The 16,384-nt window shown below is 36.3% G+C and overlaps 2 protein-coding genes across 2 annotated transcripts in view; both read right to left on the bottom strand.

The window, feature by feature from the left end:
- The window catches only part of plekho1a (pleckstrin homology domain containing, family O member 1a), a 26,915-nt gene extending 16,034 nt beyond the window's left edge, over window positions 1-10,881 (bottom strand). The window contains exons 1-2 of the mRNA XM_015041036.1: window positions 10,587-10,881; window positions 8,639-8,788 (exon numbers count right to left, since the gene is read on the bottom strand). Of these exons, the coding sequence (XP_014896522.1) occupies window positions 8,639-8,788; window positions 10,587-10,613 (177 nt within the window). The 5' untranslated portion in view covers window positions 10,614-10,881. The remainder of the gene's footprint in view (window positions 1-8,638; window positions 8,789-10,586) is intronic.
- Window positions 10,882-11,407: 526 nt separating this feature from the next.
- On the bottom strand, window positions 11,408-15,704 carry LOC106952719 (saxitoxin and tetrodotoxin-binding protein 1-like). The gene is made up of 6 exons (XM_015041040.1): window positions 15,503-15,704; window positions 15,297-15,442; window positions 13,961-14,046; window positions 12,890-13,030; window positions 11,785-11,904; window positions 11,408-11,487 (listed from the first exon to the last, which is right to left on the bottom strand). The coding sequence occupies exons 1-6, from the start codon at window positions 15,632-15,634 to the stop codon at window positions 11,450-11,452; spliced, it is 663 nt and encodes a 220-aa protein (XP_014896526.1). The 5' UTR covers window positions 15,635-15,704; the 3' UTR covers window positions 11,408-11,449.
- Between the last annotated feature and the right edge of the window lie 680 nt (window positions 15,705-16,384).

The following is a 16,384-nucleotide window of genomic DNA, read 5'->3' as shown; positions in this document are numbered from 1 at the left end:
GGTGATGAGACTTTCACAGGAAATAAGCACCCAAAAGTGTAGCTAACCTAAGGATGATAAATCAGTCAGTGTTTAATCAAAGTTTTGGTTCTAGAAGATTTACATTTTTTGAAAATCTGCATTTTTGTCACGTGCAGTCATTGGGTTTCCACAGATCAGAGTGACGCCAGCGCCTCCAAGGCCCCCATCTTGTTTGATGAGCGTTTTATTCAGCGTTTTATTTGTTATTTGGACTTTGAAACCAGGTCAACTCTATGACAAAATATAAGGGCCAGGATAGGATTATTTTCTATTTAGAAAAGTAAACTTATAATGTTACAGTCATGATATCAAAGCTCCAGTAAGTAGCTTTTACAAAATTTGTCTTTTCCATATTTGTTAAAACTGTCACCATGTCGTGACAGTTTGATATGAAACCAATAATCAGTGAAAAGATCAATTTCCAGCTCTCTATCAAAAACAACCAATCAGAGCCAGGAGGAGGGTCTTAGCACTGTCAATCAACCTCACGTACTGCATCTACATCAAACACAATTATGCAACCGTACATCTTTGAAGAGCAGAAGTGGAGCCTCCTGCACAGCCAACAAGAATCCAGCAAGTGGTTACTCAAGGTAAGCCAACAACTAAGCATTTGGCTTTTCCAGCAGCCATTGTACAGCGCATACAGTGGTAAAACCAGCTCACCAATCATGCTGGAGCTCAACTTGGGTTGCTAGGTAACGGTGAGGTATCCGTCAAATGTGACTCAATAAATTGGACATTTATAAAACGGCTCATTCCAGACACCAAAAACATTAATGTATTACCAAAATATGTCTGGGTGTATTTTTTTTGAAAGAGCAGAGATCCAAATGGAAAGCCAAAATGTTCAAAAAGTGAATTTTGTGTATTAAAAAAAGGTAAAAAAAAAAAAATCCCCAGTAAGGGGTGTTTTAAAGCATTTCTTCTTGATTTAGAAACTCGTGCACATCTGTCTCTGCTGCTCGTTTAGCTCAGAGTCAATGACACAGAAATAAGCTTGTGTTTGTACCACAGTTTGTACCATCTGGTTCCACCCAGCTGCTCACCGATTTCATGAAGAAACCTGGAACCAAAGGACCGATCCAGACCTCCACCTTGTGGCTCCGCTGTTATCGGAGCTTTTCTACTGTCTGGGAGGTAAAATGTTTTTAATTGTGTTTAATCTAATGATAAAAATATGTGTGGCTGTTTGACCCATGACCCAATCTTCTATAATGTTTAATAATAATAAATCATATTGAAAACAGCTTTTTAAACTGAATTATTGATCATTTCACACAAATAAGAGCAGCTGTTTCCATTCCAGTTCATATTTTTCACATTCAGGTCGAACATCTGGCTCATTAGCTTGAAGATTTTGACTCGTTTCATTCAGATAAATAAATACCGTCTGTTCAAGATGTAAAGAAGAAAATCTTTACTGCATTAAGTCAGTGGGACAGAGTGTTTATTAGAATAAATATGGATGTTTTGCAGTGTTATTTTTATTAAATTTGGTTCTGGTTCCTCTGTGCAGGCGAAGCTGTTGGTTTAGTGAAAACGAGTCAGGAGGCGATTCAGTGTGGAAAAATGAGTCGCCTTGCTCCATGTTTCATTCATCCGTCGAATTTTCACTTCGTTCAACTTTAAAAAGTTAATTTGGTGAAAGCTTCCGAGCAAAAAGGAAAACCAGCTGAGTTTAACTGAGAGGAAGAGACATTTATTCATATTTAACAAAACCTAACTCTGCTGGAGCAGCGGCTCTGAATAAATGAAACCAGCAACAGGGAACTTTATCTAAGCAAGCCACTCTTTATTTTTACACTTTTTTGTTTTTTACTTTGTTTGTTTTTATTATTCCAATGATATATTAACTATTATTACCTGTTACAGCCTGAGCTAGCCACTAATTCACACATGCGCTAATAGAAATACTTCCAGGAAGGGTAATTGTTATCTATTTTGTTTTATTTTTATATTTCAGTGTAATCGTAAAAATAATATAAGATTTAAAGAGAATAACAAAAAATGAAGATAAAAACAGTTTGACGACATTTTGCTTGGCTTCTGAAAAAAAGCCAAGTAAATGTAAAGAGAGTAATAAGTTAGTATTTCACATAAACACCAATAAGGCTAAAAGTTGTGATTATTATAAAAACAAATGTTTTGTTTGGCTTTTTTGTCTGTGACAGTGAAAATATCTTAAGGTCCCGTGATTCCTTGTAATATTTGAACTAAATTATGAGATTTATTATTCATTAAGAGAATTATAACACTGTCTTATAACATAAATAAATATGTTACACTTTGTCTATGTATGTTTAAAAATAATCCAGAATTATTTCTTCAAATGAACCAAAGGACCAGATTATGCTGTAACAGAGATAATATAGATATAAGAGGAATCCCAGGATTTAGGTTACAAATTAGCAACCCCAGCCCGTTACCTAGCAACCACAGCAGAGCCCAGCCCATTACCTAGCAACCACAGCAGAGCCCAGCCCATTACCTAGCAACCCCAGCAGTTTGTTACCTAGCAACCCTTAGCGGAACTCCTACATTTGGTCAGTTGCTGCTCCCTGTTTCACATTCATGAAGCCAAATGGACAAACTCCAACTGGATGCTTCCTCCAAGAACTTCTTAATTATGACTCAAATATCTAGAGAGCTGCGCGTACGAAGACGATTCTCCAGAAGTTCGAGATTCATGACCATCTGCTTGACAGCCTCTATGTACAACTGGCATTTTGTTTGACTTGTTGTTGGTAACTGGCAAATAAACATGTTTTATATGTCTTACAATTTTCACAAAAACAAACAATGGCTGTACAATGAAGCTTAATTGATTCATAAATGGTTTAGTTGGTGACATTTACCCATTTTTTCTACATTTGTTCCTTTGGGCACTGGTGCCGATTACATAACAGTCCATTATTGATTGGGAGGAAGAAGAACAAGATTCAATTGCATCACGTTTTTATCACACTGGTGACGCCACGTTAAGCATTTGGTTCCAGTTTGAGTCCAAATGGGAACTCTCTCCATAAAACAGCAAACCGCTCAGTGGAAACGAGGAAACGCAGAACGTCTATTAAACTGGGTCAGTTCTTCTTTCTTTGTCCAGCAGGTCTCACAAGAATAGATAAAAAAGACTCAAATCTAACATCATTGTTCCAGTCGGATGCAGCATGATACTCATGCCATGCAGTCGCTGATTTGCATTTGGAGCTGAAACGAGTCAAGGAGAACACGGCTGCATCTGTAATCGATTAGAGACGGGATTTTCTGTCGCAGCTGGTGTCAGAACCAAATGCTGCAAAACAAAAGACGGCATAAAAATTCAGAAAATTAAACTGGAAAAAATACAAAAATTATAATCAGAAAAACATAAAATGCAAGAAATTAAGAAGAAAAGAGAAATTCAAGTAAAAGAGACGCAGAAAGTCAATATTATATACCTGAGAGCAGTTCTGTGTCAATAAATCAGTTAATTGCATATAAATTAAAACGAGCCTAATAATTTCTATTTGCATGATTTACTGTTGTTTTTTTCTTTTGTCTCTTTCTACTAAAAACTGGATGATAAAAGTTTTCAGTCTGGTGATTTGAGCTCAATAAGTTACTTTTTTTAAAGGATAATTTTGTTTACAGAGACTTTATAATTAATTTTACTTGTTATTTCTGTAATTTATTTTGGATATTTGAAATGTGTTCCAGTGTTAAATATTCATTAGAATTTAAAGTTTATTGATCTTTGAGAATCTCACATTATTGGATCATTATTACCTGAAAATGGTCTCAACACAACAATATTATCGTTTATTTCAGTAACTTCTGGGACAATTATATGTGACATATATGAGAGACATTTTGTTTCCCTTTCAATAATAATAGAGAAAATCTTATTTAATGATTAATTTCAGGGGTTTTTTTGCTCCAAACCAAATAGTATAAAAAAGTTTAAAGCAGCTTTTTAGTGGCTTAAAATAATAAATCTCTATATGTTTGTGCTTTCATGTTACAAGTATGTTTAGCTTCTCTGGGATGATGAATGTTAATGAAATATTGGCAATACTTCATTTAAATGTGATAACTTTGCAGTTTATGGATTAATTTAAAACGAGTTTGTTGAACTTGAGACGTTTTATGAGCTGATAGTAATACAAAACTGCAACACAAATGAATAAAAGTCGCTTCATAAACACTCAGAAACCTTTAAATGTATAAAATTGTTCCATCTCTTGATCATAATGAGGATGATTTAACATTCCTCTGTGTCAGATGTTGTGTTTAATGGCTGCAGGGTTCATGGCAGTCACATGTTGAGAAGCCATCAATACCATTATCAATACCACAATCTATACTATTTACATGGAGCCTGAGCCTCAGCGCCGCCGACATGGAGACGCTTCAGAAAATACGAGACAAAAACAGGAGCTCTGGATGTCCGGATGATCAATTATCTGCATTTTTCATGAGAAAGATCTGCATGAGGGAGGAATGTCTTCTCTGCTTTAGTTTCAGAGTAAAACTGCTACCTTTAAAAATAGAAATCCAACACACACACACAGCGCCTCTGGCTGCAGTAGTTAGCGGACCCGGGTCATTCTGAGACACAGAAACAGGACGGATCCCCGAGACTCGCAGTGAAATAAATATGTAATTACAGGAAAAACAGGCAGGCTCGTTTCACCGCTTCAGAGCAGATTGCAGTGATTTACAGCTTCTCATTCACGCCTCAAACTTGTTTTCTTCCCACCCCTGAGCGCGTCTTTACCCAGAAATCTAACGATTTACGATGTAAATAATGAGATGAAGCTCCCTGCTGCAGCGGTAACTGGGTTAGGGTGAGTCATTATGACGCCGCTCGGTCCGATCGGCCGGCCTCGGCAACAATAACAGGAACACGAGTTTCTGCAGCTAAAATAGAGCCGAACACACAAACAGAACCTCTCAGCAGAAACGCACTTTATTCCTGACTCTGCATCCGCATGGAAATGTCTATTTTTAAAGCAGCGGACGAACGGACTGGTCTTATGGAAGATGTTATCAGTATTTAACCTTCTGCAGAGTTTTGCAGCCAGTTTGTGATTTTCTTCTTTCTGGTTTTATATTACTCTCTGTAATCTTTCCACTTCTCTGTCCCATTAGATCAGGTTTTAATAGTTTCTGCTTTCAGTTGAGGTGTGATCAGGCCTGTCGCAATTAAGCAATAAATCAATAAGTCAGATAATAAACAGGTGATAACAAACTCAATAATTTCCCTTTGCCTTATGTAACAATTTTCTCTATTTTCTCTATTTCTACCAAAAACTAGATGACTAAACTCTTCACTCTGGTGTTTTGGTCTCAAATAAACATTTTTTTAAAGGACAATTTGTTTACAGAGACTTTATAATTAATTTTATTTGTTGTCTCTGCTGTTTTATTTATTTATTTTATTTTTTAAAATGTCCTCCAGCTCCAGTGTTCAATCATTTAACTCTTAAAGTTCCTCTTAAAGGGCCGGTTGAGCATGAATCTGTTGATAAAACCCATTAAAATATCTGTTAAAATATCAATAAACTGCTGTTTGTTTCAACATTCAGTAAGTATTTCCTATAATTAAATTAAACATATTTTCACGCTGATCAGCCCAACCACGATTTTGTGATTTTTTTGCGTTTTTTTTGCAATCAGAATCAGAATTTGTGGTGCTAAATTAGAAAGATTTCTGATGAATTTTTATTATATTTATGCTAAATGTGACTTTTTATTAATCGCCGTATCAATCAGGAACTATAACTTCACATTAAGTAATGCTGAGTCATTGAAACTAAATGTTTTTCACCAATTTTGAGAAATAATTACAGTAAAATCAGAAAAAATTTGGGGATCTGTTGATTTTGTGAATCTTACAGATTTGTAAAGAACTGAAAGGACTTCCTGATGTCATCTGGAGTCTCGAGGGCCACATTAAAAGCTACGGCGGCCATATTTGGCCCCCGGGCCTGGAGTTTGACACGTGATTTAAATCATTTAAAGTGAATTTAAACTAATGAATGAACAGCTCCTTCTTATGCTGGGAAAAAACAAAACAACAGAAACAAATTGACCAACTGTTGAAGCCGTTTTTATTGTTCAAACTCCTCGCCGACAGACGGCCTCCACCTCCTCAGATCTGCCTGTCTGCACTCTGCAGAGATAAAATCAGCTGAGATGCAAAACCCAGAAGAAAGTGTTTGAGAAAGTCTGACTCAGCGTCCCGCAGCCTGTGTGTGGAGCTGCATAAAAGAGAGTTACGTAATGCTGGAGCAAAAACAGAATCAGTGTGAACACTCGGCACTTAGGATCCAAACTGCCTCACTGACAGGAAGGTTCATCTGATTCCCGACACGAACAAACGGCCTGCAGTCAAACCACGCGGCATTAAAGGGGACCAATTATGTTAAATTCACATTTTTCAGGTTTTTGTGCTTTCATTTGGGTCTCGACTGCTTCTAAAAGCAACCAAGAGCTTAAAAGACCCAGCACAGCTAGTTTTTGGGAACAAGTTAAAGATTTTTAGTGTCTGGAAAAAGAGCCATTTCAAAAACCTCTGAAATGTAATATTACAAATCAACAAGCCGTTACCTAGCAACCCCAGCCAAGCCCAGTCCGTTACCTAGCTACCCAGCTGGAGTTCAAGCACGTTTGGTCAGCTGGTTTTACTGCTGTACAATGGCTGCTGGAAAAGACAAGTGATTTGTTGTTGTTTGTGCAGGAGGCTTTACTTCTGCTTTTCAAAGATCAGTCATTGTAAAATTGTGCTTCTGTTTGCAGCCATTTTCACATGAAAGGCTAAATATTGAGTTGGAGGCGTGACTTATTTGGACTTAAAGAGATAAGACGCCCTAAAACAGCTCAAAATAGGCAGAACTGACCAGACTAAAATCTCATTAGGTAGGAATGATTTTGTGAAATCAAATGAAATGGATGTTATGTGCAGTCCGTAGATTAATCCTAACCTGTTAAAGGAAGCATGTTGGTCTCCGTTAACATTAGTGAATTTGTCTACCACAGAGCAATAAAAAGATTAAAACTGATGTGAAGCAGTTTCTCTAAAGAGGATGTTGGATTTTCATACAACAGGAACTTGATGAGGTCGGTTCAGGTGAAAAGCTCATGTTTCAGAGCCGACCGGCCATCATCTGAGCTGGAAGTAAAAACAGATTACAGGACATCGTTCCTCCCTCGTCTCACTAAAACTTCCATTTTACATCTAAACAAACAAAGTCACATCCTGATTTTACTGGAGATTCTTAGATTTATCAAGATTTTAATCAACATCACAAATGTTTGACCCGTGTAATTTACCAAGGATGCAAATATTCATCGACTATATCCATATTTTTATTGGACTGTTTAACTAGTTGCTGTTGCCATAAAACAAGTAATTTACCACAGTCAAAAAATTATAGTTCTTTCTATTCCTTTCAAATCTCTTTTAATTACTTTCTGGTTGTTTTTATTCTTGATTTTGGTGTATCGATGTTGTTTTATGGATGTTTTTTAATCTATTCTCAGCTTTGTTATTTTGTGTCTTTTTGGTGCTTGGAAGATTTTTGTTATTGTTTTTATTTTATGATTTGTTTGTCTTTGTGATTTTATATACATCTATGTGGTTGTCTTGAGTTTTAATTATGAGTTTATTTAGTGTTTTTTTTTATCTTTACAGTTACATGCTTCTTCTCTTTAGGTGTCTTGGTTTGGGAAAATATTTCATTTGAAGTCCATTTGAAGCTCAACAAGTAAAAAAATAAATGAATCAGCATTTACATGGATTTGTAAGTGTTAGGATTCATGTTTTTGTACTTCCATTTGGGCTTGTATTGCTTCTAAAAACAGCCACTTAGAAAAAACACACCGCCACAATTTTGACAATGAGCTAATGATTTTTGGTGTCTGAAAAATTAGGCATTTCAAAAATAGGGTTTTATGTCATTACCTAGCAACCCAAGTGGAACTCCAGTCCGTTACCTAGCAACCCAAGTGGAACTCCAGTCTGTTACCTAGCAACCCAGGTGGAACTCCAGTCCGTTACCTAGCAACCCAGGTGGAACTCCAGCACATTTGGTCATCTGGTTTAACCGCAGTATGCGCCCTTCGGTAGCTGCTGGGAAAGAAGGAGCCATTTTCACATATGAATGTAAACGCTGAGCTGGGGGGCGTGGCCAGCAGCTGCTCATTTGGATTTAAAGTGACAGCGCCCTAAAACAGCTCATTCTGAAAGGAGCTCAAAACAGTCAGAACTGAGAACACTGAAATCTTTTAATCTAAAAATGATTTTGTGAAAAAACCGTAACGAACGTGTTTGGATCACAGACCCGGCCCAACCTGTCCAAGGATAGGTCGCCGCTAGAGGAACACAAACTCTGGGAGTTTCTGTTTCACTCTCCAACATCGCGTCTGACTCCTGAGTCAGTCGCTGCTGCTAATCTCCGCTGTCGCTCCAGGACACAAACCGTCTCCGTCTCTCTCTGACACTAACCCACAGTGAGGTCGCTGACACCAAACAGCTGCTGAAGCTCCAGGCCCAGAACCCATCAGGCAAAACGACTCCCAGTCCTCCCAGTGCCGTCCCATTAACTATGTTTCCGTTTCGCTCGTCCCTCACCTCCTTGTCTGAGATGTAGAGGTGATCTCCCTTCAGCACCAGGTACCTGCTCCGCCACAGCTCCCTGAAAATCCCTCGACCGCAGAACTTCCTGATCCAACCTGCCTTCTCCGGCTGCTGGACGGCGAGCGGACCGGAGTCCTGCAAGCCCTGAAACAGAAGAAGAAGATAAAAACAAAACAAGAGAAACCACAAGTTCACAGCCAACATGACACCAACAAATCAGATAATTATAGATCAGATTAATCGATTATCAAAATAAATGTCAACTAATTTAGTAATCGATTAATCGTTAACTTAAAAAAAGATAATTTGCTGAAAAAACAACGTACTCAGAGAAGTAATTAAGCCAAAACTGCAGAAATAAATAAATAAATGATGAATCTAAGATATAAAAAAACTCCTCAAACATAGCCTTCTAGGGATGAAATGATTAATCGTGATTAATCATTTGTTAAAATAATTGTCTATCAATCCAATTATTAGATTTAATCCAAAAGATAATCAACAGATCAATCCTAAATTGTACTGATACATTAAGTAGGAAGTGTTGAAGTATTTTTATTTAATAAATGATCAGGTGTTCAAAGGAATGCTACGTTATTCATTTTAGGCAATAAAATGTAGTTGTTTGTTTCTATTAATGTATTTTTAATATTGTAGAAAAAAAGGTTTAAATTTAAAATCAGCAGAATGTGGCAATTTTTTATCCAATTATCCATCGTCAGATTAATCGATAGATTATTTTATAACCAAAATAATAGAGTTGCAGGTCTATAAAGAATTAATTTGTGTTATTAGTGTGTGATTATTGCATAAACGAGGAAAAGAAATATTTTAATTTCACAAACAAACAAACAAAAGGATTAAACTCATAAGAAGATCAATTAATCTTATTTTCAGGTTAAAAAATGAAGAATGACTGAAAAACCAGATGAAAGTACATTTTAAAAAATGAGAAAAAACAAAGTTAAAAGGTAAAGCTTTGGTCTGAGAGTAGAAGAAGAGGAAGAAAGGCGAGGGAGAAGTGAAGAGGAGGAATAACGTGCGACTGATGGAGGAGTGCAAATCTTCACGATGATCGTGTTTGTCATGATCTCACTGCTCTCCGTCAGTCTGACCTACTTTAATTGCATAACAGCCCGACTCTGACAGAAGTAAGAGGAAAAAGAAAGCTGGGCGAAGTGCTGCAGAGAGAAAGAGACGAAATGAAACCGACCAGGAAACGGGAAGCAACAGGACCTGACGGGAAAAACTTTCAAAGGGAAAAATTCAAAGAAACAACAAAAAAAGACATGAAAGTTGAGCTCAAAGTGGTTTGGGATGTTTTTTATCCTCTGATCTGACAATAACAGGTTTCAGGATTCCAGTTATTTATCGGGAAGACGAAGAAGAACATTTTGAAGATTTTTCCCACAATTTCTGACTCCATCTTTAAATTAGTTTAGTGAAAAAAAAAATAAATTTCCTCCTCAGAATGTGTGTGAAGCGTTAATCTGAGGATCCCAAAACCTAAATGATGGTGAAATGTCATGCAATATTGACTCAAAATTAAAATGTTTAACTGACCAGATAAACAAAACCTGGGTGAAAACATAAAAACAAAAAAAGGCTGAAAAAATATAATTAAGCTTAATTTATTTACACAATAGACGACTAATAAATATGTAACAAAAATGTTTATTCATTAATTCATCAATTGGATGTAAATTAAGTTAAAGTTATTGACGGAAACGTGGCAGTGATTAGGAATTTCAATGGAGCAGCGTGATGAATATTGATAAATAACGAACCTGATCAGAAATCTGAGGGATTTATTTTCATATTTATACTCTGCTTTCTGCCCAATTAAACATTAAAACAACTTAAACCCGGATGAATGTTTAAAACTGACTCCAAAGCTAAAAATAAAAATATAAAACTAAAGAATAAAACGTGTCTGACTAACCCGTCTGCTTTGGTTGCTTTTCTTCATCCTCCCTCCTCTTCACTCCCGGTGGGAACCGCTCAGTCGGAGCGCTGGGGAAGAAGGAGGAGGTTCGGTCCGGCCCGGAGGGAGCTGCAGCCCGGACTCTGGTCGCTCCGGTCCCCGGTGAGGTCCTGGTGTCGGTGCCGCCGCGTCCACTCGGGTCCACGCCGGTTGTGTCTCCTCCTCAGAGCCGCGGCTGTTGTCTGAACACAGGCTGCATCCTTCCCTCCTGCGCGTGCGCGGACCGCTTTGAAGCAGATGCTCTTTGGCTTCGAGCACGCGCGCTCTACCCCGTACGAGGCCGCGCGCGGCGGGTTTCTTTTCAGCGAATTAAAAGGGAGCGCGACAGCGACACCCAGCGGCACCAGACCGAAAAGACACGTCTGAAAATTTTTATTTTATCGAAACATTAAGCAGCAAGAGTGATAGATAAATAAATAAATAAATAAATAAATAAATAAATAAATAAATAAATAAATAAATAAATAAATACATTTAATTTTATCAAAGTTAAGCAGCAAGAGTGACAAATAGATAAATAAATAAATAAATTAATTAATTAATTAATTAATTAATTTAATTTTAAAAATAAAAAACTATGAATTATAATTCATATTATAATTCACATTAGAATATAAATTATAATATTCATATTATAATTCATATTATGGCACAAATTGCCATAACTTTACAATTGTAGTAACTTATGTTTGCTACTTTTGCCAGACTAGTGTATTAACATAGATTTCCATCTGCTCTCAACAAATCGAGACACATGAGAATGAATGAAACAACTTTAGTCTTCATCAGATAAATATATTTATTAAACCCTACATGTTGTGTCAGGCTTTTGTTTCTTCCTTCTTTTCCAGGCAAAAATCTGCAGAGAAACAAAACACTTTTTTAAAAAATAATCTGCTTTATAATCCAAATAATGGCTGAAATGGAGGTTAAATTTACAGAATACAGAGATTCATGTCTGTGAATGAACATGCATATTGCTTGTTTTTGTAATTTAATATAAAAGAAAACAGAGTTTAAAATCTTCTCACCAATTATGTAAAACAACGTCACAAATGTTTGGCTGTTATTTGGTTTCTATAACAACTAAAACATGAACTTTGAAGTCTGTCGCCCAGTTTTACCACTTCAGACAGTAACTAGTCATTTTCCTGACCTGCCTTCCCGTCGTAGCGGAAACTCGTCCTGACGTTGAACTTCAGGCACTCTGCTATCCTCCTGTGTTCGCTCTCAGCAGCTGTCAGCTCCTCAGCATCCAGGTGTTTCCCCTCACTTCCTGTTTCACAAAATATGACAGGAAGTCAGCATCCTCTCTGCAGACAGAATAAACTCTTTGTAAAGTAGATATTAGAGATTTGTAATGTTCTGTTTTGCTTTGTTTTTTAATTAAAAATATTTTTTGTTTTATTGTGGTTTTCTAACAGGGAGCTTTGGATTCTGGGTTTGACAGTAAGGAGCCTGGAAGGAGCAATGCGGATCACGGTGTGTTAGGACCATGATAGATGGAATAAAAAAGGAAAATTTTGCCAAAAATTCAGTAAAAAATTTTTGCCAAATGTTTTGGGCAAAAATATTTCTGAATTTGCCCTTTTCCCCCACAATTTTCTAAGATTATTTCTAGACAAAACAAGGAAATTTCTGAGCTCCAAAAATTCAAAAAAGTAAAAAATTTACGATTTGTAATGGTTGTAATTGACTTCCGTCTGTAATTTACGACAAAATACCAGCAGCTGTGGTTGCCAGAGTTTTACCATATTCACGTAATTTTACCATAAATAGGGTGAAATTCTGGCAACTACAGATAAAATATGGATTTTACCGTATTTACATTTATAATTCTAGCAACCTGCTGGTATTTCACTGTGAATTAGAGACAATTTTCTTTTTTTACAGTGTGGGCTATGTCAGTCTGATTAGATTGAACTTATTATATTTGTTGTAATTTTGTGCTATATGTGAACTAAATTTATTTTACTTATTTATTTTTTAGAATTCTTTATTTACATTTACACACTTCCAAACAAAACATTGCAGGTGTAAGTAGTTAAACGGATAAAAAATACAACAGATTCCCATTTTATTGGTTTCCAAAACTTTCCATAACCTGTATGCTTTAAAGACAGATTATTTTAGTCCTAACAGAGCCAAAACATCATGTCTTCAAACAACTGATAATTTTGTCTTATTTTCCAACTGGTGTGGAGTTTTTGCAGATCAGTTTTAATCTCGTGTCAGATGAATGTTCAAAGTGTTTTCCTCACTGTAAATGAGCAGCATCCTCCCCGGCGTTCCCTCAAACACTCCGCGGTAGAAGACAAGCAGGCAGTTCGAACAGGCCTGGTGGACGTCCGCTCGACCTTTGTCATCGTATGGAGTCACCACACCGCCAAACTCCCGCACGCCTTCAAGGAATCAGCAACAATAACATCCCATCAACTTTTCCCTGTGTGCTGGTCGGATTTCCCTCAATATGTAACTCAGGGGTGTCCAAACTTTTAGTCCTTGGGGCCAAAACTGGAAAATTTAAACTATTGGCGAACCACAAGATTCATTAAATTAAAAAGGCAAATTTCATTTATAACCATTTTTTGGTTTGTTTGTTTTACCTGCTAAAAAATAAATTGAGCATAACATAAAAATGGCTTTGGACTGATGTCTTATTAGAAGAAAAACAGAAAATCTCAAAATATTTTGTTATGAATAGTTGTTACTATTTTTGACTTTGGCCAAACACAATCATTTCAAGGGCCACAAATGGCCCCCGAGCCACACCTTCGACACCCCTGATGTAACTGTTATTAATATTTTTGCATATTTAGTGAAACTGGCACTATGTCGTGACAGTTTAGTATGAGACCGATAATCTGTGAAAAGATAATTGTTTATAAAACTGTTTTCTATCAAACTACTGCAGTGATTATTGAGATAACTCTGATATATATATATATATATATATATATATATATATATATATATATATATATATATATATATATATATATATATATGATTCTACAATGTTTCAATATAGAAAGTAAAGACTCCAAGTAACAACTTTAATATTTTAAAATTAAGATTATCTTGAATTTACTAGATTTTCTCTCCAGGGGATAAATTATACATACAGACTTAAAGTGGATCATCTACTAGCTCCTAGCTTGATGCTTGAGTTAGTATATTGGTTGTTTACAGGGACAGATTATATTAGGGCCATTTCTGATAAAAGTGGAGAAAAACGTCCATGGAGGAGTGAATTCCTGCCAAAAAAGTATAAATTTAACATATAAAAGTATAACATAAAAGTATAAAATTAGAGCTCGTCCAACACTGACCATCAGCATCCAGAAGGAGCGTATGGTTGGATGTCTCAGGATCTGGGACCGACAGGTTCCCACGGAAGATGAGACAGTTTCCAGCTCTGGAAAAAACAGAACAAAATTACATTTGAATCAAATAACTGAACCTTAGAACGTTACAGAAAGCAGATTGTAGAAACCCGGGATCTGGAGGTTCAAGAAGCTCTGGATGGAAGTCAAGAATTTTAATATGAGTTGCAACATTTACTTCCCCTTTGGTATCAAAGTATTTTTGAATTTGAATTTACTGGGCCTGGGTTATTAGTTAACAGACTGGGCTCTACTGGGGTTGCTAGGTAACATACTGCTCTACTGGGGTTGCTAGGTAACAGACTGGGCTCTACTGGGGTTGCTAGGTAACAGCGCTGTGCTTTTTGATTTGTGACATCACATTCAAAAGGTTTTTGAAACGGCTCAATTTCCAGACACCAGAAAACATAAACTTACTGCCAAAAAATGTCTGGGTGTTTTATTTTAAAGTGCTTGAGTTGATTTTAGAAGCTGTAGAAACCAAAATGGAAGAACAAAAACAATGTCAAAAATGTCCCTGATAAGTAAATATGACATGTAACGTGGCTCCCACTCTGTTTCCATTAACCATATGCAATCTGACATTTTGAAAATACATTTGCTAAATGGAAAGAAACTAATTTAAAACAGCTCTTGTTTTTCGCTAAAAAGTTTTGGTGCTGTGAAGAAAATTACTAAACAAAAAAAAAAGTCAGAAATTTTGAGATTAATCTCAGAAAATTTCTTTTTTTATAGAAAATTCAAAAAATTTTCAACTTTTGAATCTCAGAAACTTCATTGGTTTTTCTAGAAAGTTTCTGAGATTGATCCAAAAATTTCAGATTTTTTTGTCTGAGGTTTTCCTCTTTTTTTTCTATTCCTAAAGGCCTCAATACGCTGTCGTATATAATTTCTACACTGCAAAAACACAAATTCTCACCAAGTATTTTTGACCTAGTTTCTAGTACAAACATCTTAATATACTTGAAATAAGACAGAACTGTAAAAGTAACATTTTTGCAAACATTATGAGCTCCTTAACATTGATTTAAAAAAAAACTTAATATGTCAAAACTGTCTTAAATGAAATAATCTGTACATGGAATCAGTTTCTTTCTTAAGGAATTATTTACCTAAAACAAGCTCCCATTGTGATGAAAAGTTATGTAAGTTAGTTTTGTCTTATTTTGAGTGTACTAAGAAGTTTGCAGTAGAAACTCAACTGAAAATGCTTACTTTGTGTTTTTACAGTGTAATAGAGTCAGAACGTTACCCGGTCCAGTTGAGCCCAGGTTAAACTCACACAATGTTTCGCTCAACAAACAGGAAGCTCTCGTTGTTTTCCTTGAGCTTCAGCTCCATGACAGAGCTGTTGGCGTTCTTCATCAGCTCCTCGCCTGCTGGATAGTCGGCTATCGCCTGAACCAGAACCCACCGGACCTCTGTCAACTGGAACCAGAACACATAACCAATCAGGATGAGTCAAGATGTTCTGGTTTGTGATCTCACCTTATGTAAGTCCTGTCGTTGCAGCTTTGGCGGCAGGTTGCATTCTTCAGCAGCGATGCAGCTGAGTAGCATCAGAACCAGCATCAGAACCAGCATCAGAACCAGCAGAGGTCCAGCGGTGTGAAGCTTCATGGTTCAGGGAGAGAACTGACTGACCGAGAGCCGTCTGGTCATAAAGCTGGACCCACAGCGAGTCCAACAGAGTGTTTACTCTCAGAGAAGCAAGCAAACACTCCGACCCGCCCACTCCACTGGTGACAGAACCGATCAATTGACCCACCCATTGATCAATACTTTTCTTTACAGGTGGATACTTCTACGTCATTCCTGCATCTCTGCATTTCAGGAAAACATTTTCTGGTTCCCGTCCTGCAGATCTTGTTCAGATCTTGGCTTTTATTTTAGCTTTCCTCATTTTAACACTGTAAAAAATAACTTACTGATTCAACTTGACTGTTGGTTCCTGGTTACGGTGACTCAGGTAAGTTGCATCAACTTTAAGTTTTACAGACATTATTTTGTTCAAAATTATTGTAATAAATATAGTTAATAATTTCTTTTAATATTTTTTAATCTTGTAAGCACTTCAATGAATTTTATTTTTTGAACACTTTTGAACTGTATGTGTTCTTACAGTTTTCTCTATCTGATACTGGATTAAATATACGGCTGTCTTGAACTTTCCTGTGATTTTATATTGTTTTTTTCTTTCTTTTTTTCATTTATTTGAGTTATTTTGTTAATTATTTAAGGTATTTAAAACAGCTTCCAACATGACCAGTTGTAATATTTTAAATTTTGAATCTTATTTTTATTATTTTTTATGTAATTATTGCATCTAAACTGACAGGAAATCTTTACTTTCTTTGTTTCACATTTCAT

This window comes from Poecilia latipinna, unplaced genomic scaffold (assembly GCF_001443285.1).
Source record: "Poecilia latipinna isolate Pla-1442-1.1 unplaced genomic scaffold, P_latipinna-1.0 Scaffold536, whole genome shotgun sequence".
Lineage (NCBI taxonomy): Eukaryota > Metazoa > Chordata > Actinopteri > Cyprinodontiformes > Poeciliidae > Poecilia > Poecilia latipinna.
The sequence above is the reverse complement of the archived record's forward strand: the minus strand, read 5'-3'. Positions and strand labels throughout refer to the sequence as shown.

Coding starts and splice junctions, on each gene's coding strand:
- LOC106952719 (XM_015041040.1), bottom strand. CDS start 15,634: ATGAAGCTTCACACCGCTGGACCTCTGCTGGTTCTGATGCTGGTTCTG. Junction 11,905..12,889: donor GAGGATGCTGCTCATTTACA/GTGAGGAAAACA, acceptor TTTGTGAAACAG/GAAGTGAGGGGAAACACCTG. Junction 11,488..11,784: donor CCGCTACGACGGGAAGGCAG/GTCAGGAAAATG, acceptor GTTTCTCTGCAG/ATTTTTGCCTGGAAAAGAAG.